At 29.8% G+C, this 24,465-nt stretch overlaps 3 protein-coding genes across 3 annotated transcripts; 2 read left to right on the top strand and 1 right to left on the bottom strand.

Moving 5' to 3' along the window:
• The first annotated feature begins 827 nt into the window (after nucleotides 1–827).
• Nucleotides 828–4,704, top strand: LOC113852661. Its single transcript, XM_027482995.1, has 5 exons — nucleotides 828–1,192; nucleotides 1,381–1,492; nucleotides 1,995–2,087; nucleotides 3,228–3,428; nucleotides 4,185–4,704. Exons 1-5 carry the CDS (start codon nucleotides 876–878, stop codon nucleotides 4,410–4,412), a joined length of 951 nt encoding a protein of 316 aa, XP_027338796.1. The 5' UTR covers nucleotides 828–875; the 3' UTR covers nucleotides 4,413–4,704.
• Nucleotides 4,705–9,179: 4,475 nt separating this feature from the next.
• Nucleotides 9,180–11,061, top strand: LOC113853109 (protein TIFY 5A-like). Its single transcript, XM_027483563.1, has 3 exons — nucleotides 9,180–9,253; nucleotides 9,408–9,534; nucleotides 10,861–11,061. Exons 1-3 carry the CDS (start codon nucleotides 9,180–9,182, stop codon nucleotides 11,059–11,061), a joined length of 402 nt encoding a protein of 133 aa, XP_027339364.1.
• Nucleotides 11,062–20,574: 9,513 nt separating this feature from the next.
• On the bottom strand, nucleotides 20,575–23,030 carry LOC113852133 (receptor like protein 29-like). The gene is made up of 3 exons (XM_027482381.1): nucleotides 21,651–23,030; nucleotides 21,227–21,300; nucleotides 20,575–20,701 (listed from the first exon to the last, which is right to left on the bottom strand). The coding sequence occupies exons 1-3, from the start codon at nucleotides 23,028–23,030 to the stop codon at nucleotides 20,575–20,577; spliced, it is 1,581 nt and encodes a 526-aa protein (XP_027338182.1).
• Between the last annotated feature and the right edge of the window lie 1,435 nt (nucleotides 23,031–24,465).

Below are 24,465 nucleotides of genomic sequence, written 5' to 3'. Positions count from 1 at the left end.
CTTGACCTCGCATGTCGCATGTTTCACACAACAATAGGTTAAAATAAATTCTTCTTCGGTCAAAAATTAACATGTACTTCAAAATTTGTATATCTATAAAGTTTGTAATTATAAAAGTAATATATTATTTCATCATAAATAAAAAATTGTAAAATATTATTAACATATTTTTTTTTATAATGTGATATCCTATGATAACAATTGTGTATGAAAACATATTATATAAACAATATTTCATTGTTAGCTAATATTCTAACGTAATATTATATCAATAATATTTTCTTATTATAAATATCATAATAATAATTATTTTAATGTGTTTTATTATATAGATTTATAATACTTGTCAACAAACACATATATTAAATATTAATCATACATATTTAGGGAAATTAAAGAATAAAATTTAATATTACGTTCAATTCAATGCATAAATAATTAAGATTTGAAAAAAAGAAGAATTTTTAATGTGTCATATAAAAAAGACATATTAAAAATATTCTCATATTTAATTAACGAAGCTCACTCTCCCTTTTATTTTTAAAAATTATACTCCTTATTTTTAAAAATTAAAAAATATATTATTTTGTTTATTTTAATATATATTTTAAGATCATTATAAGTTAATCTTTTAATAATAAAAAAAATATTGACGAATGTTTATGAGTATTTTCTTTCTCAAAAAGGTAGTTTTCAAAAGTATATTATTATTAAAACATTTTTTAAACATAAGAGTGTAAAAAATTAAAAGAAAATCTCGCAAAAAATTTGACGACGGCTGATGTGGCGAAAGGACTGTTACTTTGAAGAAGAATCCGAGTGGCCAAATACTTTAGAAAATAGAAACAAAGAAAAATTAAAAATAACAATAAATCATGGAAATACTGTATCTTCTATGCTCTATCGTCTACAATTCCCTCACCTCAGTGGTTCTCTCCCTTATCCTTCCATTTCACGCGTTACTGCGGCGGTGGGGACCCTCACGCGCCGCTTCTTCAGTCTCAAGTGACGAAGCTGGGCCCATATATCTCTATGAAGGCACAGTGTGGCACCAACGCCGGCATCCCATCACCCATTCCTTCCAATATCGGGTTCGCTACGCGCTCATTGACCTCGATCGTGCCCCTCACGCGCCACACGACCATCTTTCTCCCGATGAAGCTCGCCAAATTACCGATACCAATGGACCCATGTAATTCATGTTCTTTATTTTTATTTTTTTGCTCATTGGGTTCTGACAGAGCCATGCAAAATTTCACCTTGATGTTTCAATTTTGTTTTCTGTGACTGTTAGTTTATGTTATAAAAGTTAATGTGATTTTTTTTACTCTGTTATGAAATTTTTATTTCCATGTGCTTCATGTTGATCCAATTCTGCAGTTTTCTCTTGACAATCCCTCCTAGTGTGGGGTATGAACAGAATCCTTTGAGTGTGTATTATTGCTATGCTGTTGACGGCTCTACTAGACGTTTGAAGAAATGTATTGCTGAGGTGTGTAGCAATGATTCTCCCCCTGCTTAGTTTCTGTGACTTTTCTAATTTATGCCTCATTCCTTACACGAACTGTTAGTGGGTAATCTTCGCTCTGACAACTTCATTTTACTTGCTCAAACCAATTAGAATTAGACCTAGCTTTGTGTTTTTTCCTTCATTTTGTTATTAAGGAAATGCATGAATTGTAGAAGCTTTCATTTCTTTCTAGGACTCTTTGTTGAATCAGAAGCAATCTAAGGTTTATGTGTGTGTCTGTGTGTGTTGGGGGGGGAGGGGGGGGCGCGATGCATTTGAACTTCTAATATTTGATAAATGAAGAATGTTTGTATTTTTCAAATTCTATTAATAATATCCCTAATCAGAATATTAGAAATCTAGGATTAGGAAAAGGTTGTGCAAGGGTTGAGAAGTCTTACCTATCAGACAGGTGTTTAACTCTGTTTTTTGCTCTCTGCTGACAGTACTGCTGGTTATTTATTTATTAATTTGTTTGTTTCAGGTAACGAATACACCGTGGGGTGAACGAGTATCTTTTCTTTTCAATCCGCATTCTGATCTAGTGGCCAAAGCTTTACATGTCAGTCCTTTTATGGTATGTCTTACCGGAGGAGCATTCAAAAGGAATTCATAACAGTGTGCATGGAAGTTAGTTGTTAATTAGTAATTTCCTTCCAGCATACAGTTATAACTGATGGTGTATTTCTGTTTGGTAGTTTTACATCCTTATCATTGCTTCATTTTTTTCTGTTCTTCTGTAGTTCTATTTGTGTCTAAATCCCCGTTCTGATAGCTGAGTTGATTATCAATGAATAACAATTTTTTCTGTGTGATATCATCTCTGCACTCTCGTTTTCCATATGGTGTTTTGCTTGTAAAAGTATGTAAACCATGCCTTTAGCTTTGCAGTCTTTAGGACACTTTGGCTCAAACAAACTTATTTTGTCCAGATTAAAAACAATAGTTAATCTCTCAGTTCCACTCTACCCTTGTAATTTTTTCTTCCTCTTATGGCTATTGTCAGCTTTACACTGCTCTGCAACTTTTGTTTGGTGTTCATCTCCCCAAACTGAATATTGAGTCTATTTGCACTGATATATAAATAACGAGATTATTTTTCTCTTGCTTTGTGTTTATTGAAGCATGGTAATGGGAAAACTATATGTTTGGTGACAAGAAATGAACTACTATTTTTTGACAGAGCCCTGCAAGTTATTAACCAATGTTTGATTGGTTCAAGAATCAAGAGCTTGTTCATTTTTTTGGACTCCTTGTGTTCTCCTATTCATGTGCCGAAAGCAACCTGAAATAATGCTGTCTACTGAGTTTTTGGTAGTTGCAGAAAAGGATTAAGTTATATGTCAGTCTGCTATATTCTGACATTCGGTGTTTTGTTTGTAATGTAATTGTCATATTTTTAAGGGGAAACCTCTCTTAGACATGCTATGGGGTAAAATTGAGAATAAAATTTTTATAGGGATGAACTTATATAATTTTGTAAATACTATGCTGTGAACATAAAGGGTAAACATAGCCCTGTTCATGTCAGTGGAATGAAACTGGAACTAAGTGATGGTAATAAAGATTTTGGATTAATAAATAAAATTTTCCTATATATACCATAATGTCTTCAATATATCATGGTTTGCCTTAGATGTTTATTGTACACATGATAATCACAAAAAATTTAGTTTGTTTGCATTTTATTAATTTGCATCTCCTTGAACTATTTTAGGATATGCTTGGGAGTTGGAATATCAAAGCAAATGATCCTGGAGAGAATCTTTCAATATCAATTTCAGTTCATCATCCTGAGCATGGAAACTATTTTACTGCCAGTCTGAAAGCCAAAAAGTTGTCCTCATCCTCAGAGTCAGATCATGCAGTGTTCTTTTGGTTGATGCCTCATAAAGTTGCAATATGGATATATTGGCATGTAAGCTTCATTTTCGCTATACTTTCCCTCCTACTGTGTTTTTACATGATAAGTATTAAATGCAAATATTGTCAGACTATGAGAAGTTTTCTTTGGCAAGCAATTTAAGAGGCCTGAAATTGAAAATCGCTGAAATTTTAGGTGTGATAGGAACTGAAATTTACTAAAGCCCAATTTGGGTAAACATTTAGAAAGTCCTTATAAAAAAAATTCAGTATAAAAAATGAATAAAACTTCTTTTATAAGTTATAAACATTTTATTTCTTTTACTTTTAGAGAAATTAAATGAGAAAATTTTTAAAAAAATAGGAAAACATAAGTTGTTTCTAATTTATGAGAAAAAATATATTAACTTTTTATATTAAATTTTTTCTCTTATAAGAACTTGTAGAAGTTTACCTAAACTGAGCTTAAGTAGATAAACTCTTCGTAATCAGAGGATCCCTCTATTCAGAAATCAAACATCAACTCACAAGTATGGAAAAGTTGCAGAAAACAATAAAGAGATGATTCACTTAAGCTCCCAACACCTTTCTGGTTCCTCCCTATCCCCCTCCCCTCTTTCAACATCTTTTATGTGTGCTCAAAACCATGTAGTTTTGTGAGGATATAACTAAATCATTACATGCTTGAATTAAACCAGCATGTTGTCCTTGGAACATCTCCAGTCTGTTCTAAATTTGTTTAATGTTTTTCATTGATTTTTGCTTGTACTGTGTGCAATATGTTCATCCTTCTCTATCTTGTTTTTTGCAGGCTATAAAACTGTGGTGGAAAAATGTGTGTTTTGTCCAACACCCTAAATATAACACTCCCACTTACAGGGAGGAAGCTTTGGTACGGGACAAAAAACTGCAATGTTGTGGATTGGGTGATGATAATAGACATCTGCAACAAAGAGGAAGCGATCAGGGTTGTTTAGATGAAGGAAATCCCAGAAACCGGTGGTTTAGATGGAGGGATGCTAAGTGGCCATGGTCATAGAACATATTAAACTTTTTTTTTGGTTGATTTAATGAGCATCTGTTTTCAGGTGCATGTAACAAACATTTCCAAACGGGTAATGATGATAAACTTGTAGGTTGACCTTGCATTCTGGGCTGTACTAATTATGTAATTTCAGTCTTTCACATTTACTTGTTTGGTAAGTTTCATGTAATTTTCTGAACTATTGATGTAGATGACGATCCTTATTGGTCCCAAACTAGCAACTCTTTAACGGTTCTTGCACCAAGCAATGAAGCACCCATCTATGATTCAGGGTTGGTTCTTGAGTTGATAATATTATTTTACATTTGAGGACAATGATCGAAGAGATACGTACATTTCGGCGTCTCAATCAACAGTTAGTTTTCTAAATTAATTATAGCTAAAATCAATACAGTAATAATTAAAACAGTTAATTCCATAAAAAAGTTGTCACGTGTTACATGTTATGTAGACGCATCTATAATTTCCTCGTAAAAACATGGAAGAAGAAGAGGAAGGACATGGAAAAAGATAAAACTGCGCCCAAATTCTACAATTTCTTAAGAAGTCACGTGCAATCAAATGGCCTAACTTGTAGAATTGAAAAAAAAAAAAAAAAAAGTCAAATTAGGTTGAACCAACCATGAAGGATCCGGGAACCTTGTAGCAATTCATTTCCTCTCGTTTCTAGATTTATACCTACAGATAAGACAGTTGATGAAATCTCATGGGTTGATTGAAACACCACCAAACAAGCCAATTCACATGCAAAGGGAATAGAACATGGAGGAAAGAAACAATAACACATTTTTTACACTTTTTCTAACACTTGAGATGCACCACACATTAAAAAGTAAATGGAATTTAAATGGAATTTTGGTCAATTTTACTCAATAATAATAAAAAACTATTTTTTTTTAATTTTTTGTCCGATTATTTGCATTACATCCACCAGATTTGTATGAAACGGGTGGGTTGGTAAGCTTATGCTGGCTTCCACTTGCAGATTGTTCCTACAAATCAAGGAAGGAGGCACACGTGTCTACTTTCAAAGTCACAATTTGGCATGGGCACCCATTCCTAACACGTGCCGAACGTTATGATGCCCCCAGCATGCGCGACCTTTTGATAATATGGCAAGTCGGCGTGCCCTTTAAGCCACATGTGCTTCGTGTCAATTAGCTGTTCATAATCAAGAATTAAAAGACCCAAATCACATGGTCTATAAATTTTTTAGTTAATCAATTCTGATGTTTGAAACATGTAGTTCTAAATATGAAACTACAAATCAAAGTTATTAATTAGCAACATGTTATTTAAATTGAATAACTTATTAAAAGACGTGAATTTCACATAACTTTTATCTAAAAATAGCGGAAAGTGCTGATTTTTTTCTTCTTCTAAATTTAACGTATTCTTGTGAGTAAGTAATAGAAAATAAAATATTTTTTATCAATAGAGATTAAAGTTTTAGATTTAAGTTTTTTCGTATGTAAAAAATTTTTAATAATAAATTTACTCATTACATCTAAATGCTAGATCCGAATCAAATTTAAATTAAATTAGATGTGAAATAAAAAAAAATATTTTTTCTAAAAAAGTGTTGATTCAATCTAATCTACGAATCAGATAGATTTACTTATAAGTTTGTCAATACAATAAAAATTATATATATATATATATATATAATATAAAAAATTATTAATTACATTTTAATGGCTAATATTTATTAAATTATTAATTAATATTTAAATAATTAAGTTTTTATATTAATTGTAATTTAAATTAAGAATTTGTAAATTGTCTCAATTAATAGGTGGATTAAGTGAAACAAGTAAATTTTTTTAATAATTCACGAATTAATTTTTTCTTTTAATTCAGCTTGCCAAATATTTTCTACTAATTACTATCAAATACATGTATTAATGAGTAAGAAATTGTTACAAATTAACATAAGATTTTAAGTTCAAGTCCAAATAAAATAATTATATCATATATTTTTCTTAAAAGATATTAATTTTAAATTGTTAATTAATTTATATTTAATACCGATGAAATAAATATATTAAATTAAATAAAAATTTATCAAACATTACAATGTGAAAAAAGGTAATGTTTATAACACGTAATCGAAAGTTCTATGTCATAATTGAAGTGTGTATTTATCGTATCACGTTTTTAAAAAAGGAAATTGTAGAAGAAAAAATTAGCAAATTGAATTCGTCAACATACCGTTTAGTTGTAATGTGTAAGTTGATTGAAAGTGCATGCATGTAAATTCTGTTTAGGAAACTCCATATATCTAAAGCTGGAAAATTTTATAATACCACCAAATTAAAGGCCCTTTCCTTGCTCAGTCTTTATAAACTCTACACTGTTAGATTCCAAAGGATAAAAGGTTAAAAGAGCCTCTTTGTATTTTTGTTGGGGTGTTTAAGATTACATCTTGTCCTCTGAACATAGTTAACTTGGGTTTTGAAAAACAGGTTCAACTCCATGCTTGAGCCATACTTTGACTTACCTTAATATTTATTCATTAATATTTTATTCACTTGCTAAATGTAACAAGCTTGACTTTAGATATTTTATTAAATTTTTCTCTCTCATTTTCTTGTTCTCCTATCTTCCCTTATCTCTTCCTCATCTTCCAATTATTTTTCATAAATAAAATACTGAGGAACCTTTTAATTGTGACTCTATACCAGTGATAATTTTTTATAATATATTTATATTTATATTAAAATTAAGTTGATTATTCACATACATTTCACATTTTAGATAAAACAATTAATAATACACGTCTATATCATTATATCTTACTTTTAAAAATATTTTACTTCAAATTAACTCAATCATGGTGTACTTAGTCTTAATCGCACTTAGACCCTACATTATCAAATATCTTCGGGTTTAAAGCCAAATTTAGGTCTAAAAATTTGATCCAACCATACTTTAGGACCTCGTGGAAGACAAATACAATTTATCTACCCACCAAAAAACCCTAATATTGTGAAAACTTAATGCGAATTATTCAACATCACGTTGTTGCTGTGGCAATGTCTCTCATGAGACAAAGGATATCAATTTAAAACATTGAATGTTTCAGAGTAAGTGCTTAGTAATAAACCTTGATTGTGTTTTATAGTTTAACCTTGAATGTTTCAGATTTTATGTGATCTTGCTAATATCCAAAAGGGCTGAACACAGCCTACTTCTGCTGTTTTTTCACACCGTGATTCACTGAATCGTATCTCAATATTGAATTCTGAGAATGGAATATTGAACTCGTCAGAATAGGGAAGGGTCCACAAATAATATATTTTAAAATGCAGCTTCTTATGATAGCATAACAAGTAATTTGGAGTTTGGAGTCTTAAAATGTGTATTAAATACTTTAAAAAGTAAATTTTCATCCAAATCCTATTGTTTTCTTTAAAATTACCTGTGGTTTTTCCTCTTTTTAAAAACTTCTTATTTGCATTCACTGACCAAAGTTTAAAAATAAAGTTTTGGTGGTATATTATTCTCTTTTGTGAAATAAAAAAAATATTTTATCATAAATATGGGACTATTTTTTTAATTGTAAAATATATTTTTAAGATATATATATATATATATATATAATATTATATCAATTTTTATAATTATTGTAAAAACAAAATAAAATGAAAAAAAAATGCATAAACATATTATCTTAAAATCGAGATATGAGAAGGAAGTGACAACCTTAATCATTGCCTTTGGTTTTACGATTATATTTTAATATTGGATGATCCATCAATCTTCATTTCATTTTGACAATAATTATAAGTTGCAATAAGATAAGAAATAAGCATTATGAAAATCTGAAATAAAAAAAACTAATTAATTTTAAGGGGGTATTTGATATATGATTTTTTTTTAAAAAAATTTATAAGTTTTTAAAAGTTATTAATATTTTCTAAAATATATTATGTAAATTTTTTTAAAATATTTTAAATATATCAAATATATTTTAGAATTCTTAAAAATAAATTTCCTAAAATATATAACACGAAACACTCCTCCAACTTCAAGTTGCGAATGAGTAAAAGATCACAATTGAGATCACATTTTTTTAGCAAATTCAAAATTTCCATTATGAATAATTCATGCTTTTTTCTACTTTAATTACTTTATTGTTTATCAAAGATTAATAATATATTTTTATAAATGATTTTTTTCAAAAAATAAAAAATAAAATAATTTATAAAATAAGTATCTTTACTTTTTTTTAAAAAAATAAATCAATTATAAAAAATACATTAAATATATATTTTGAAAATAATAATTTGTAGCATTTTCTATTGCAACTAATCATCCTTGGTTCCACGTGAAAACATTTAAAACTTTATTAAAACTATAATGTTAAATACGTGGCCGTCGTTGACAAATCAATAGAATATTTAACGGTTTTGATTTCACTCACGAGTATTTGAAGCGGCCACACACGAATCACAAAGTGTGTGGCGGTTTCGTGTGGGGTGGCACACACATCAACATGTGACTCAAAATCTTAAAAATCGTGGAACACATGCACAATTTCTACAACACAACAACGCTATTCGTCACTTTCTCTCTACATCCATTACCCTTTCTCCGCCGAATTTTCTTTTGTTCTTTACGTGTTCCTCAATTTCTCTCTTCCCTTTCGCATATATATATATAATATACTCTTCTCTCCATACCTTCAACGTTATCTTTGCTTTCCCTATCTCTCTCTCTCTCTCAAACTTCAAACCCTTTTGAAAAAGAAAACAAAAGATGAGGAGAAACTTCAACTTGGAACTTGCCCTTTTTCCTCTCTGCGATTCTGACCACCGCCACCAACACCACATGTAAGCAACTTTGTTTTCTTTTTCTTCTATCTCTTCTCTTGTTTCTGTTTGTGATAGAATATGTATATATATAATGAATGTATATCAACTGTCTGTCATTTTGGGATATTGATTTCTTTGTTCTTGTTCTTGTTCTTTTGTTTGTCCAATGAAGGGTTGAAGAAGCCAGGGAGAGTCCAATGCAAAATTACCTCCATCACCACCACCAGCAGGAGCAGCAACAGCCGTTGACCATTTTCTATGATGGGAAGATTTGTGTTGCAGATGTTACGGAGCTTCAGGTATATACATTTATGTTGATATTATATTTTTAACTTTTTTTCCCTTTATCGTTTTTGTGTGGCCTATGTTTTCGGGTATGCTATAGAAGTTGTAATTATTGTGTAGGTATATGTAACACCTGAAAAATTGTTATTTGTTATTGTTGATAATTTGATTCTCCGCAATGTAACGAGATACATTGAATATAGTATGGTAAGCCACAATGGACTACGGATTCCCCGTCACTCATCTAGGAAGCTATGGACGTAATTGATATTGTATTTGGTAGGTCTTCGTAAAACAGAAAGCGATATTTATTGCTACTAAGACTCAACAGATAAGAATCGGTGACTTATCACAACCACCATGAGTAGAGTAGAATATATGAGCTTTTCTAAGTTACTTTATCTTAAATAAACTAATTTAAATTTTTGTGAAAAATTAACTAAAAAAATTGGTATATGTAATTTTTAATCTAATATTTTAATTTTATTAATTTATTTATGATAAGATTATTTATCTTGTGAAATAACTTAGACAAACTCATAAACACAGACATTAGAAATTTCATGGATCAAATTAAGAGGTTAATCCAATGATAAAGGAGGTATAGTCTCGGCTTTAAGTATTTTGATTTGAATTTTAGATCAACTAGTATGAGAATTAATTTGAGTAAATTTATATTTTTGTTCTCTAAAACAATTGTTTTAAATTTTAAGAATAAATTAAGGAGACGTATATTTAAAAGGATGTAAATGAGAGGGTATTTATATGATTGTTTAAGAAGTGCCTTAATCTCAACTATTACATACAGGCTGCATCTAGTCGTATGAAACCGCGTGGTACGGATATTTTACCGGAGAGAAAAATATAAACATTTTAGAAAAGATATGGTAGTTGCCGACATGTTGGTGATAAATCAATAGAACAAAATTTACGTTTATTCAAAAAGAGAAAGGAAGCGGTAGGTGATACGTTCGAGTTTGATGTGAAACTGGATAAGTTTGGCGTTTGTAAATATCTTCGAATTTTATTTGAACCTTGTCAAGTTTCCTAGAAGCTTCTGAATTCGAATCCCTAGACTAGTTCTTTGACTTCAAAAATTGCACGCAACTAGTGTTCACCAATCAGTGTATTCTTAGTGCTTGCTTTTCTTTTTGCAAGTCGCCTTATTTATACTTTTACAATAAAGACAGAAACCAAAAGGGTCAATTTTATCTGTGCATATAGACCACTGTTTTTTTCATGTGCTATTAGGTCAACCATTTGTATTTAGAATAGGGATAAAAATGTTTTATTGGTATGAAGCAAAGAAAAATAAGTGGGTTCATGTGAATCTCATGCAGGCCAAATCCATTTTAATGCTTGCTAATAAAAGAATGGAGGAAAGAGTGAAGACACCAACTGGGTCAGCGCCATCTTCACCAACCATAAGGCATTCTCATAATCAATTGAATAGCCCTGGCCTTTCTATGAGAAGATCGTTGCAACGGTTCCTCCAAAAAAGAAGGCATCGAACCCAAGAGGCGTCGCCATACAATCACTAGGTAGATCAGTTAATTATGAAAAGGAGGAAGCATATGAAAAGTTGTTTTGTTGCCTGACGAGAGATTGTGCAGAAACAGTTCTCTTTCTTTCTTTCTTTCTTTCTTTCTTTCTTTCTTTTCTTTTGAAATCCCTTTAGGTTTACTGGATTTCTTCACACTTTTTGTTTACCTTGAATTATTATTCATCCTAAAAGTACTTTTTCACAGGTTGTAAATTCCAACATTGTAAAATTTCTTTCGATCCTTAATTTAAATTTGTTTATTAACTACTAGAGTTATTTTCATGCTAAACATCAATTTGAGCGGTCAAAATGTACAGTCAACGGGTTCAAATAAGTTGGACTTGTTTAACCCAAAATAAAAAGGAAATTGCATTTTTATTGCTCAAACCTAGTCCTATGCGGGTTATGGGTTTCTTCTAAATATATATTTTTTTTATTATTTCTTTGCTAAAAAGTCACCTCTTTTACAAAATGGACTTATAAAATATGAATTGACATGACTATTAAACTAATGTAATTTCTTGATTAATATCACATTTCTTTCTTTCTTTTATCTCGTTCATTATTTTGGTTTAAGAATTAACTATTCTTTTAACACTGAAAAATCATTAGATAAAAAGTATTTTATACAATAAAAATATACAAGCAATATTTTTTAAATAGTAGAATATAAAAAGTTGGCATTTTTAAGAAAAAAATTAATAAAAATTATATATATTAAATTTTGTGTAATTTAGATATTTGTAAGGATATTATTTAAATTTTAATATTTATTTATATATTAAAATTACTACTAAAAACAGGCTTTATAGATAATATAGACAAATTTTGTTGTCTTATGAATATTCAATTCTTTAAAAAAAATTCGTTTATAAATTTGTCTATAATATAGACGAATTTTTTTGTTTATAATTTAAAAATTAGTATAATTTTTAGAGTGGGAGTTAAAGTAGAAAAAATTCGTTTGTTCGTAAGTATAACTATTTTTACCAATTTTTTGTCTGTTTATTTATAGTTAGATTTTTTTTATAATGATCTTTGGCAGATTTATAGATACAAAAATATGTCTGTAATTAAACTCCTTAGAAATATTGTTTCATTAAACTATTTACAGACATAATCTGTGTGTAATGTGTAAAATTCATCAAAATTGTACCTACTTATTCTTCTTCCTCACTTTTCATTATTTCTTCTTTCTCTCGTCTCTTTATCTCTCTTTAGTATTATCAGTTTTTTGGCCTTAGCGAGTGGTTAAAACATCCATTTAGAAAATAATTTGTATCATTGTGTTCTTGATACGATATTCTAATTTTTAATCAGTTTAGTTTTTTAATTTTTAATGTATAATAGAGACTTAATATTTCTAAGATAGAGTTATAGGACTAAAGATTGTATGACTGTGAAATGGACATAGAGGTCCTTTTTCAAATCTGATTATTATGTTCCCGAATTTGATTATTATGTGTTGTGAGGTTGTTTGTGCTTGCGGAGATTGTATAATATGCATGTTATAGAGTTATAAAGGGATGTGCTCTATAATGGTTTAAGATTGTAATATATATGTTTTTTATGCATTGATTAATAGATTGTTATATGATATATAGATTATGTGTGAAGGAAATTAAGATTTTTATATTAAGTGTAAACCAACATAGTTAATTTTGTATTGTATAAAAAGTTATTAAAAAGTGTAAATATACAAATTTAATACTTTGTGTTGATGAATTTTAATTCATAAAATATTGCTTTTGTTAAAAAGAAAGACTTCATTTTATAAAGGGGAGAAACTAAAATTTTTTGAGTTTTGAAAAACCAATGTATGTTAAATGCCTACCAAAATAATTAGAAGTTAATATGGTAAAGGAATTAATATAATTACTGGTTTGAGACTAAATTTACATAATATAATTTCGAATATGGATGTGATTCAATATTGGAGATAGAGAATGAGAGATAGATTTGGATGATTCTCTTAAAAAAATGTCTTAACAATTTAAGACTTGATGTTGTCTTGTTTATATTATTTTTTTATTTGTTATTAGCAGATCAATCATGTAATTTTGTATTTTAACACTCTTTTTTAAGTCTAGCTAAACTTGAACTAATTATGATTTTTATTTTTATTTTTTTTCTTTAGTTTGGGCATGTAATTTTAAAATTTGGACCTTTACCTCAATTTTTTTTTTTGAGCTTCTACCTTTAAGTTTGAACCTCTTTTTATTCATCTTTCATCTTTTTTTAGATCTAAGCTCTTTTACAGTATTAGAAGTTTGGGAATACAAGCCTATCCAATATTAGTAGATATAAAATGAATTGTAAGTTTGAGTGATCTATTTGTTTAAAGTAGGATGTCTTATAAATTAACAAATCATTTTATGTATTTTATATTTAAAATAATTATCACTTTTAATTTTATGTTAATAAATAATAAGATTAGTAGTAATTTATTTAAAAATATATATACTACAAAAATCAATTTAAAAAGAGTACATAATGTTGTTTCAAACTTACGAGTACATTAATAAACACTTTTATTTAAAATATCTTATAATTTAAGATTCAAAAACTCTTGATTCCATCAATTGCGGGTTGAATCTATAAATTAGGTGAAAGTGGAATACTTCAAATTCAAGAGCCTAAGAGTTTTATATAACTCTTTCAATTAAAAAAATATATATGAATAAAGATCTAAATAATAAAAATTATTAATCTTATATAATATTTAATTTGTTACTAACTCACCTGTTCACCTTTGATATTAAATCGGTAAAAATAGTGATTCTTGATAGTTCAACGACAACTAAATTTAATAATTAAATAATTTTTATACTATATAAAATAATAAATTAACGTAAAAAATAATTTAATATTAAACCAAAAAACCCATTATATGTTCGTGTAATATTCTTTTTGAATAATCACTTGATTTATCATGTGTGCAATTAGTAGGTAGGCCGTGTTTGGTACTAACGACGACATCTTAAGTTGGGTTTAATTATCTTTAACAATACTCGTCTTGAAGTACTTGCTGCCTGGGTGTGAATTGATTTAATTTTCCATATATCCTTTTCTTGTAATAAAAAATAAATTTTCTATAACTTAATTTCAACACCGAAATGTTGATTAAATAAGTCAAACTCAATTAATTAATCATCTATTATCTTTCAGATAGAAAAAAGAAAAACAACCATACACCTACCATAAAACTATATATGTATATAAGATTGCGTAATATACAATTTGTCAATGCACTTTTAAATTTCTTAAAACTAAACCAAAAACATGTGGCTGAATAATTAACCAGAGATAATTTTATTGAATTAAGCATTATAATTTTATCAAATATTAAACACTGACAAAGCTAATAACGAATTTTAAAACATCGGCAACTGATGTTTTCTTTCACGGAGCAGTACAAAACTTATTATTAAGGTTTGTATAAAAGGTTCTTTGAGAAGGAGAGTTTTCGAACAAAGGAAGAGATAAATTTTATATTTTAAATAAATATATTTAAAATTAATATTTTTTAAATTAAAAAAATTAATTGATATATTAATATAATTTTAATATATTAATCATATATTTATTATTATAAATAATATATGATTTTTTAGTTTAAAATTAAAAAATATATCTTATTATTTCTTCTGTTCTAAAATTAGAGATAATTGCGTACTTTTAAGTACGAAAAAAAGAAAAAAAATATTCACGCAATATTTATCTATGTTTGAAATTTTTTATATAAAAAAGAATATTGATAAATTCATTGAAACCTTTCTTATTTTATATTTTTAAGTTTTTTAAATTTAAAACGTTCGTTATTAACTCATTTCTTTTTTTTTTTCTTCTTTTATCTTTTAAACTTTTTTTTTTCATCTTTCTCCAAATTCTCCAAATTTCTAACTTGTAAAAATAAGTTCATTATTTAGTTAACTAAATGTATGTTTATCTAAACTTATTTTGAGGAAATAATTATTTAATTTTATTATTTTTAAAATATAATATTAATCAATTATTTCTTTATTTTTTTAACAATTCTAAACACAAAAATTCAAATAATATTGTACAATTAAAATTAATTTAATAATTTAATTATTAAATAAAAATTATACATGTTAAATAGATATATGGTTATCTAATTATGAATTACTATAAGAATTTATTGATTTTTACAATAATTAATATAAAATATTTTACAGAGACGGTATAGCAAATTATATATATGATCGAATTTAAATCTCCCCAAAACTTAAATTGTTAGGTGAAAAGACTTACAAATAATTTTTATATCTAAACCGCTATTTGTTTATGCATGGGTTGGGTTACTGGTTATAATGTGATGTTATGTTGACTGTCATGGCCCAATGTTAGTTTTTGCGCATCATTCTAGATTTCTAGTGTGTTTATCTCTTTAAATTATGTGCTCATTAATTTTTTTTCACTTAAGTTTTTATTCTTTTATTTATTTATTAAATACTCTAAAAATTATTATTATTTATTTAAACTTTATTAGTAATTAATTAAGTTGTTTGGTATAATATTAATAAAATTTAAATAATGATATGAAACTTATAATTTTATTTCTTTTGTATTAGTAAATCTCATTTTTAAAATATAAAATCATATGAATCAATTTAAATAAATAACAGAGAAAATAAATAAAAGTAAAAATATTTTTACAATATTAAATTAAAAAATAAATAGAAAAATACAAAAAATTATTTAAATTATTTTAAATGGTCAATAATAATTTTTATTTAAATATTTATTGTATAAAAATATAATAAATAATTTTTTCTTTCAACTGTTTAATATAAACAAAATCGTAAATTACATATATATTAACAGCTTTGACACCAGTTGCTAAGTGCTAACAAACGAGCGAACGCCAAAATGGGCCATTGTAGTAATTAGAGACTCTGAAGACACGACTTTCCGTATGCGAGTCATGCGACATGGAACTATGCCCTCATATACAGTCAAAGATGGCAGCAAGGCTACGTCCAACTTTTGAACCACACCTTTTCTTCCAAAATCTCATAATTGCAGGAAATTGTTTGCCTTCAAATAGAACAATCAAACTCATTAAAATCATAATGATTTTGGAATGAATAAAAAAAAGTCAATATGTAAATATTACAAACCTTAAAAAATTATCTATATTGCACCTTGGTGATCCACTTATTCAATATTTCAACATGTTTTATGGGTATTGCGACATTTTCTAGTAATCAAAGTGATTATAGATGACATTGATGTCAGTGAAACAATTTAGCAGCACAACAGCTAGATATGAAGCATTATCATGCAACTATACTGAAATGAGATAAAACAAAAATGCAAGGATTTAACTAAAGTTCTCCCTCCAAAACAAAAATGGTCCCAAAGAATATTTCTGTGTGTTCCTTTCAGTTATTTTTGAGTGGAGGGTGACAAGTAAAATTTTTGAAGTGATAAATTTGAAATTTAATTATAAAAAAAATTATTTAAATCAGTCTATTTTAGCTGTAACTAATAAATTTTCGATGTGGTGGGGTGTGGCCTAACGGATCAATTATTGTTGAAAAAGCTGAAACTTGTGTCTCCGAAGATCTTGTAACCTGGGAGCATATCTTGTGCAGTCCTAGGTTACAAGATCTTGGAATCTGATATTTGAGACGAAGGGACAACGTATGCAGACAAGTAACATGGGGCTAACTAACTATATGATAATACATATTATCAGCATATAATGGAAGATCACATTGCTGATTAGTGATTATGTATTATTTAGCCTCTTCTGAAACATTTAATCTGACCTTTAACTTCAAATTGTCAAAGCTATTCTTCAGATAATATGTCTTGGGTTCAAATTAGTGAGGAGAAACTGTTACATTATCTAAGATCTGGTTCATATAATTCTCTGTGGATGATAGAAAGTACAATATCTCTGACTGGTGTAAAAATATGATATTATTAGTAGAAATTTGGCCCTAATTCACTCCTAAAAAAGCTAGGTAAAAGAGATTACCCAAACTTAATAAAGAGTATTTGGATTCTTCTTAGCTAACGTAAGAAATCTTAATTATTGTTGGATCTCCAACAAATTTCCTGTCTCTAAACCTTGACAATAAAAAGAAAAAATGCTGTATAGTGAAAAAAGTTTATTAGAAAACACTAGGCTACCTCAATTCATCTTGAATTCATAGCGAATGTTTTAGAAAAATGTGAATTAGACTGAGCTTGAAGTAACAGCAGAGAGAATCACGCTCATCTCATCTTCTGGTCTACTTCTTTTGCAATTAATAAGACAAATTATATGTAACTTCTTCTAGTTGCAGGATACAAGTGTACTGCTTAAGCTTTCTATCCAGACACAAAAGTTACTTCTCCTTCAACTAAATGCAAGGAAGCTCCATATTATATCAATCCATACATTTCACTTAAGAATGACATAATTAGTTATATATTAAGTATAATATGTTGAGATGTGCGAACAAAGTCTCACAGTGAGGAAGGATTAAGGACATATAAGTATGGTAGATTTCCATTAGTATGAAACCTTACTATGGTATAATTTCTCTATTAGAAGGGTAATTCTGGATAGGGTAAAGGTATTTTTCTTCTTTTCCCAACATAACACCTTATAACAAATTACTGTATGCAATCACAATATCCTAATATAACAGCCTAACGGCCGGTAACCAAGTTTGAGATCAAACACAGCTTCAGGGTGAGCTATATTATGTGGCAGTCTACTTTGGAGCTCAATACGTTTATTGTCATGTCTACTTTTGCTTACATCAATAAGAATACGTGGTCAGCACCTATTTCAAGTAAACCAAATGGATTTCCTTAAAAGAGCTAACGCCTAACAGAGAGAAAGATTAAGGAAAAGAAGTATAATAAAGTAGCAATCTCAGAATATCTGAATGTGTCCTTGGTGATTAAAGGAAAGGCAAACCCAGAATTTTAATAAAAAAATTTCTGGGAGGAAGAACAGATAAATGAGATGTCAGATAAAAGCAGAATACAGAATCCTTGAGAATGCATTTAGGCTCTCTTTCAAAGTCCACCGTTTCTCTGTCTGGTCCCTTATGAATATGTTAATTCATGAATATATTAATGAATATTCATTTAAACCATCTTTAGTATTGTTTTCCCTTGCTATTGCCTCGAACTTGGCAACATTAGTAATTTCCATATTCCCAATATTACTATGCTACCCGAAGATCTTCTTCTGAAGGTGATTTCAAAATTCATTGGTTGGATTTCCACCAAAATGAAATATTGGGTCAAGTGATACGACCAGAGGTAAATCAACATTGTGCATAAATTAACCACCTCCACAGTTGGTGTGTTATGGAGAAAAAGGGAAAATTATGATACCCCTTCGAATTCAAGATGTATTAATCTCCACCAAATGAAATGTATTTGCACAAAATTAATGTGTAAATTTGTAGTATAGAAGTGGTTCTAATTTGCCCACTCAAATTCTGGCAAGTGAACCAAAACTAGATTTTTATGATATTCGTTCTATCATAGTTCAAAGTTATGCTTTAATTTATTATATGCTTTTTGAAGATGACATGAACTGAGAAACCAGCTACATAGAAGAATGAAAATAATAGCAAAAGTTGAAAGTAAAGAACTAACCGTAGTGAATGAAAAATGAGACAGATTTACGGTGAGGGAGGTGGATAAAGGAAACCGCGGAGTGTATGGCAATTGCAAGTGATCAGACTCCAAAATTTACAAATAATGTCCCACAACTTGACCAAATAAACTGTCTTAAATGAACCTAAAAAATAAAATAAAATGATAACATATGGTAACAAATATGCCTTGTCAAAATCGGTACACCCCATTTTGTTCTATTTTTTTATAAGAAAAAAAATCTATTTTGATTAAGTTTAGGGTTAGATTGCAATATGGTTGTATTGGACGTGTAACTGGGAAGGATAGATTTGTTAATATATATAAATTCACCTTTTGAATAAGAATTTGATTGTATTCTAATATTATTACCTCAATTAGATGAAGGATCAAATAATCATATAAGTTATATTATTAATTATATTATTAGTAATTTTATATTAAATAAGAGTTTTATTGATTTAACAATTGAATTATGACTATATATTTTCTTAATTATTTATATCAAAATTTGATAAAATTAAATAATTAAAAAATTATAAGAAAATAGTTTATATATATATATATATATATATATATATATTTAATATGTTAATTTTGTAGATTAATCTAAAACTTTGGAAACATAATTTATACAATAAAATTTTTTAATTCAATATATTTTTAAATAGTATCATTATTAGTATAACTTATATTTTGATCCTTATAATAAAATTAAATTTACATATTTGTATTAATGATATGATTTTATTTATTTATTAGAGCTTATAAACATTTACTTTTATGTATTATTTAATTTTAAACATGTTTAACATATGATTTGGTGAAAAATAAAAATGTGCACAAGAACTAATCTCCCTAGTGCCTGATGGAAGAGTAGGGCCAGATATGTATTTTTCATTTATGGAGAAAATAAAAATGGATTCAAACGGATTTCTTTTAGAAAAAATGGGTGGGCAAAACCCGCCCCACCCGTTGCCATGTTTACTGAAAAGTCAATTTCGTGGTCCTTGCAGCGTGAATACATAAACTGAGAATTGGTCATAAAGATTAACGGTGTGTTTGGATTGCATGGGAGGTGTTTATTGACTTCTGGTTCAATATTGTGACACATATGGGAATCTGGTTTATTGGGCTTCTCATTTTATTTTAATATGTAGACTTTGAATTGAAATATCTGCTATGGCCGAAAATAAAATAATATATGCAGTTAGTGTATTTCCATTACTATATGGACCCAAAAAGAAAATCCCATGATCGTGCTTTTGTGGAAATTTGTAGTCAATGCTGATAACTACCTCAGTATTGCCAACTCAATTGGACCAAGTAGCATGACTCTAATACGTCTCATCAGCTTAATTTGTAGCAGCTGTGACAAAATCAAAAGTAAATACTTATTATAATTATCTCACTAGTATTAGATTTATCTGCAATGTGCCACTGTATAAGTATTTCTCTAGTAATAATTAATTTCATTAAAAAATAACTTTGATGTTTTTTACGTCAAAATAGAAGCTGTATTAGTCAGGGCCTGAGAGAATGTCCAAGGCAATGGCACCCAGATTAATTTTCGTATTATTTTAGGTAAATTGATGACCAAAATATTTTAGATAAAATAAAAAGTATAAAAAATATAACAGTACTTTTAAATTTATGGACAAAAAAATAATACTTTTTAATTTATAAAATATTTTGAAATTTTATGATAATTAAATACTTTTAGAATATCAAAATGCAACTTTATTATTTCTCTGAAAATTAAAAAACTGTATATTTTAAAAAAGATATCCTGCATCAATCTAAACATGCCCTAAGTTGAATGGACCCAGTTAAAAACAAATAAAAAAAGAATTGGCATGTATTGGTGCTCGGTTTCTCATAAATCCAAAGGCCTACACAACCAGTAATAGTCACTAGGTTCAGACAAAATTTGCATGCTTACAAGGATGACAATGACAACACCATTCCTCTCATGGTACTGGAAAACATGCATTAAGTGCTGCCTTGGTATGTTTTGAATAACGAGCAAAGACATCATCGTATCTTGCGGCTCCTCAAACAAGTTGGATACTATATACAGAGGGTGAAGTTGAGTCCCCACAAAATAAAAATAGAATAGAGGGAGAAGGAGATTGAAATACCAATTTGTTTGATTAACTTTTTTACTAACTTCATTGCAACATATTTTGAATTAATCGCCTATCATTTGGTATTGTTCTATATTTTAAGTTGCTAGGCCATGTGGTACATATGATAAAAATCTAGCATAAATTATAAATTAATTTACAAATATTATTTAAAACAAAGCTCCAGAACACATAAGTAGATGTGATAGAACAAGGGAAAATGATCTATGCACTTTTTTTTCTTTGTTCTATTCTATACTACAACTACTCATTGTGTTAAAACTTTGCAAGCTACGGGTAAAAATTGGGAATTTCTTGCAAGATTCTGTGTCTCCCTCCCTACCAAAACAAGTATTATGGTGTGCATCTTTTTTATGTTGGCAGCAACAAGGGTGCTTGCACCTTGCAGCATGCTCATTTGTATCAGAGGCCGACAGTCCTGTTTCCTGTATTCCTGCTACTCTTTCTAAAGGCTGCTACAGACAACAACAGTAGGAGATAGGACTTCGGAGTTAAGAGCTAGCTTTTCCCAAAAGATACAAAAATCAAATACAAAAGTCCAAATGTGAATATTTTAGTTTCACCATCGCATGCATATGCAGTCCTATTAATTGAGACCACTAATAATCTGCCAGTAACCATTACACTGCATGGAACTTTATATGAATAAATTTCCATTGACATCACCTACAAGAACTACCTATCAATGTAACTTTAATGTGAGTAAGTCTAAGTACCCAAATGTAGATATGAGTAAAGCATTTTATAAAGTACATTCTCAGTTTCACAAAAACAGAATAAGGAAACTAAGGATAAAATTTAAAACCAAGGTAACAAGGATGGCTAGTAAATCCAGCCATGATGAACTTGAATTTATGTTGCTTTCGTACAAAGATGGCTTAATTCCTGCTGGATCTTCTGGTGGTCCTTCAGCAAAAGGTTTTCTATTTCTGGGTCTCATGCTCAGACAAGAGGGGATATCCAAGTATGAAGACAGGTTCTTCTTGGTTGGCTGATCACTGATGCAAAGTTCACTGTTTCCTCTTACATCCAACCTTTTACCAAGCTTTCCAATGAAGTCATCAGGAAGCTGAAGAACTCCATTCAGCCTATTGTGGCTGATATTCAGTTGATCTAAGTTTGGGAGTAGGCCTAGATTTGGAGGAACTGATCCGCTGAGGCTATTGTTATCTAGGGAGAGAGCTGTGAGGTTCTTCAAGGATGAGAATGAGTTAGGTATGGAGCCAACCAATCCACACCCTGAGAAGCTCAATGATTTTAGCTTGCATAGGTTCCCTACAAAGGAGGGTATCTCTGCTTTGATGGGGTTGTCATCAATGAGTAAATATTCTAAAAGCTCCAAACTTGACAATGTTTCAGGAATAGGCCCGCTAATAAAATTATGACTCAGATCAAGCAAGACTAACCTCTTAAGCTTTCCTAAATCAGGAGGTATTTTTCCAGTAAATTTGTTTGAGCTCAAATCCATCTTCTGGAGAAGTTGAAGTTGTCCAAGAGAACAAGGCAGGTTCCCTTCAATTTCATTCCAACTGAGGTCCAAAATGGTCAAACTTTTCAAACCTCCAATTTCCTTGGGAATTTCACCACTAAAGTTATTATAACTCAGGTCAAGTTGCTCTAGACAAGCCAAACCACCGATATGTGAAGGTATGTTTCCTTGGAAGCTGTTCTGGGACAGACTCAACACTCTAAGACTTGTAACTCCACCCAAACCGGGAGGTATTTCTCCAGAGAGAGTTGGGTTAGACTGCAAAGCCAGGTGTTCCAAGGCAGAGAAAGGACCAAAGAGTGTTGTGGGAAGGGTCACTGGTGAGGCAACAAAACAGTTAAAAATTGAAAGGGTCTTCAAATAACTTAGCTTCAGCAAGGATTCAGATAAATAAGCAGAAGGTTTGCAAGGCGGGGAGAGTATATCAGGACCAATGTGGATCTTTGTGACATGAAAAAGAATAGGTGGGTCAGTGCTAACTTCACACTCAACACCAGGCCATGGAGTATCTGTACATGGTTGAGGGTGTGCTTGAGCCCACTCTGGGTCATCCACAAGAGCATCCATCACGTCAAACAACCCCAACAACTCCTCCTTTTCCATCACCATTTCTTCCCCATTTACATTGCTTCTCATTCCCATCATTTCACCAGCAAACAAAAGCAACCCAACAAGGAGAAGAGACAGAGAAGCCATTTGAGACAATGGCATTGGATGAGTAGTAGGTAGAAGCAGAAGCTGGGACAAACTCACAAAATGGAATAGCAAAATTTGTTGGTTTGGAGGGAAATGAAAAGGGCAAGATCCACTTTCTCAATATAACAAGCTTTCTGGAATTGTGTTGATGGCAAAGGAGAAGAATGTAAAGGTAACTCCAAGCATCTCATTTTCTGTGTCAGCAGTGAAGGCTGCAAAGATAAAGCCAAAGCTGTCGCCTCTGGCTTCCCAAATTTGCAATTGTGAGTATGACAGTGTTAGTTTACATGGAAAAGGGAGTGAGATGGGGAAAGACAAAGGGGTTACTATAAAAGGTAATGTGCACTTACATAACAGTTAAATGGTTAATGCATATCAATGTAGCATTGATAAGACATCACTTGGTGCCCCTGCCATGACAAAAGTAAAGTAAAGGGTGGCATGATCAACTGAGACCGATACCTACATTCTTTCTCAGCTCAATCCATCAACTTATGCAAGCCGAACCTTTTTCAGTTTTTGAAATATTCTCAAAAATAAAAAGAAAGAGAAACTTCATTGCCCAGTGCCAGTTAGCTACTATCTTCTAAACTTTTCATAGTGTACTATTATGACCCATTGCCCCCTTTGTCCTACTGAACTTAGTTTACCAATTTTATTATTTTTGTTAAAATTCTGATATAAAGTTTTGAACGTAACAAATCACAAACAGAAATAGACTACTAGGACCACTGTGTTAAGCTACTTTTTTCTCTCTCTTTTGATTCTGTTTTTCATAGCTCATATAGTCTGTTCTTTTTCTTGTTTTTACAATTCGGCACAATGATTTAAATAATATATATTTTAAAAATAATTACCAAAATAAAATAAAATAAAAAGTTATTTCCAGTCTGGGGCAAATTTTTGCCACGTAAGCACCGGTTTCGTATTTAAATTAAATGAAATCATTTTATAAATTTTTTATTTAATAGTTTTGCTCTAAATTTGGACGAAATGTATAAAATTTGAATTACCCTTTCCCGCTTAGCGACACTTGGGAATTACGTAGTTTCGTCCCTGAGTCAGACAAAAAAGTTATTTCGCGATGAAATTACGTGATTGGCCCACGTGTCGGCGAAGCTACGGACCCTGCGCCTCCCTCTTTCCTTCTCCCCTCCGTGTTTCAGTTACGCAAATCCTCCATTTTTTTCGTTCATTAAGCTGAGAGGGTCCTTTGTTATCATTTGAACGTGATTGGTGAGTGAGATTGATAATCCATTACAGAATCGTGTCTAGATCTGCTTGGTTTGCAGCGATTGAAGGTGGTTTTGACTGAAAGATTAAGGAAGTTGAGAGTACTGCATAGTTTACCGTTAACGAAGAAGAAAGATAGTCGGAGGTCTCCGGAAAAACGCCGCCGCCATCCTGACAACTTGCTGGTGTAGTGGGAGTCCTC

This window comes from Abrus precatorius, unplaced genomic scaffold (genome assembly GCF_003935025.1).
Source record: "Abrus precatorius isolate BTA unplaced genomic scaffold, Abrus_2018 Scaffold10, whole genome shotgun sequence".
NCBI classification, from domain to species: Eukaryota; Viridiplantae; Streptophyta; class Magnoliopsida; order Fabales; family Fabaceae; genus Abrus; species Abrus precatorius.
Note: the sequence above shows the minus strand (reverse complement) of the source record. Positions and strands in the feature narration are given on the sequence as shown.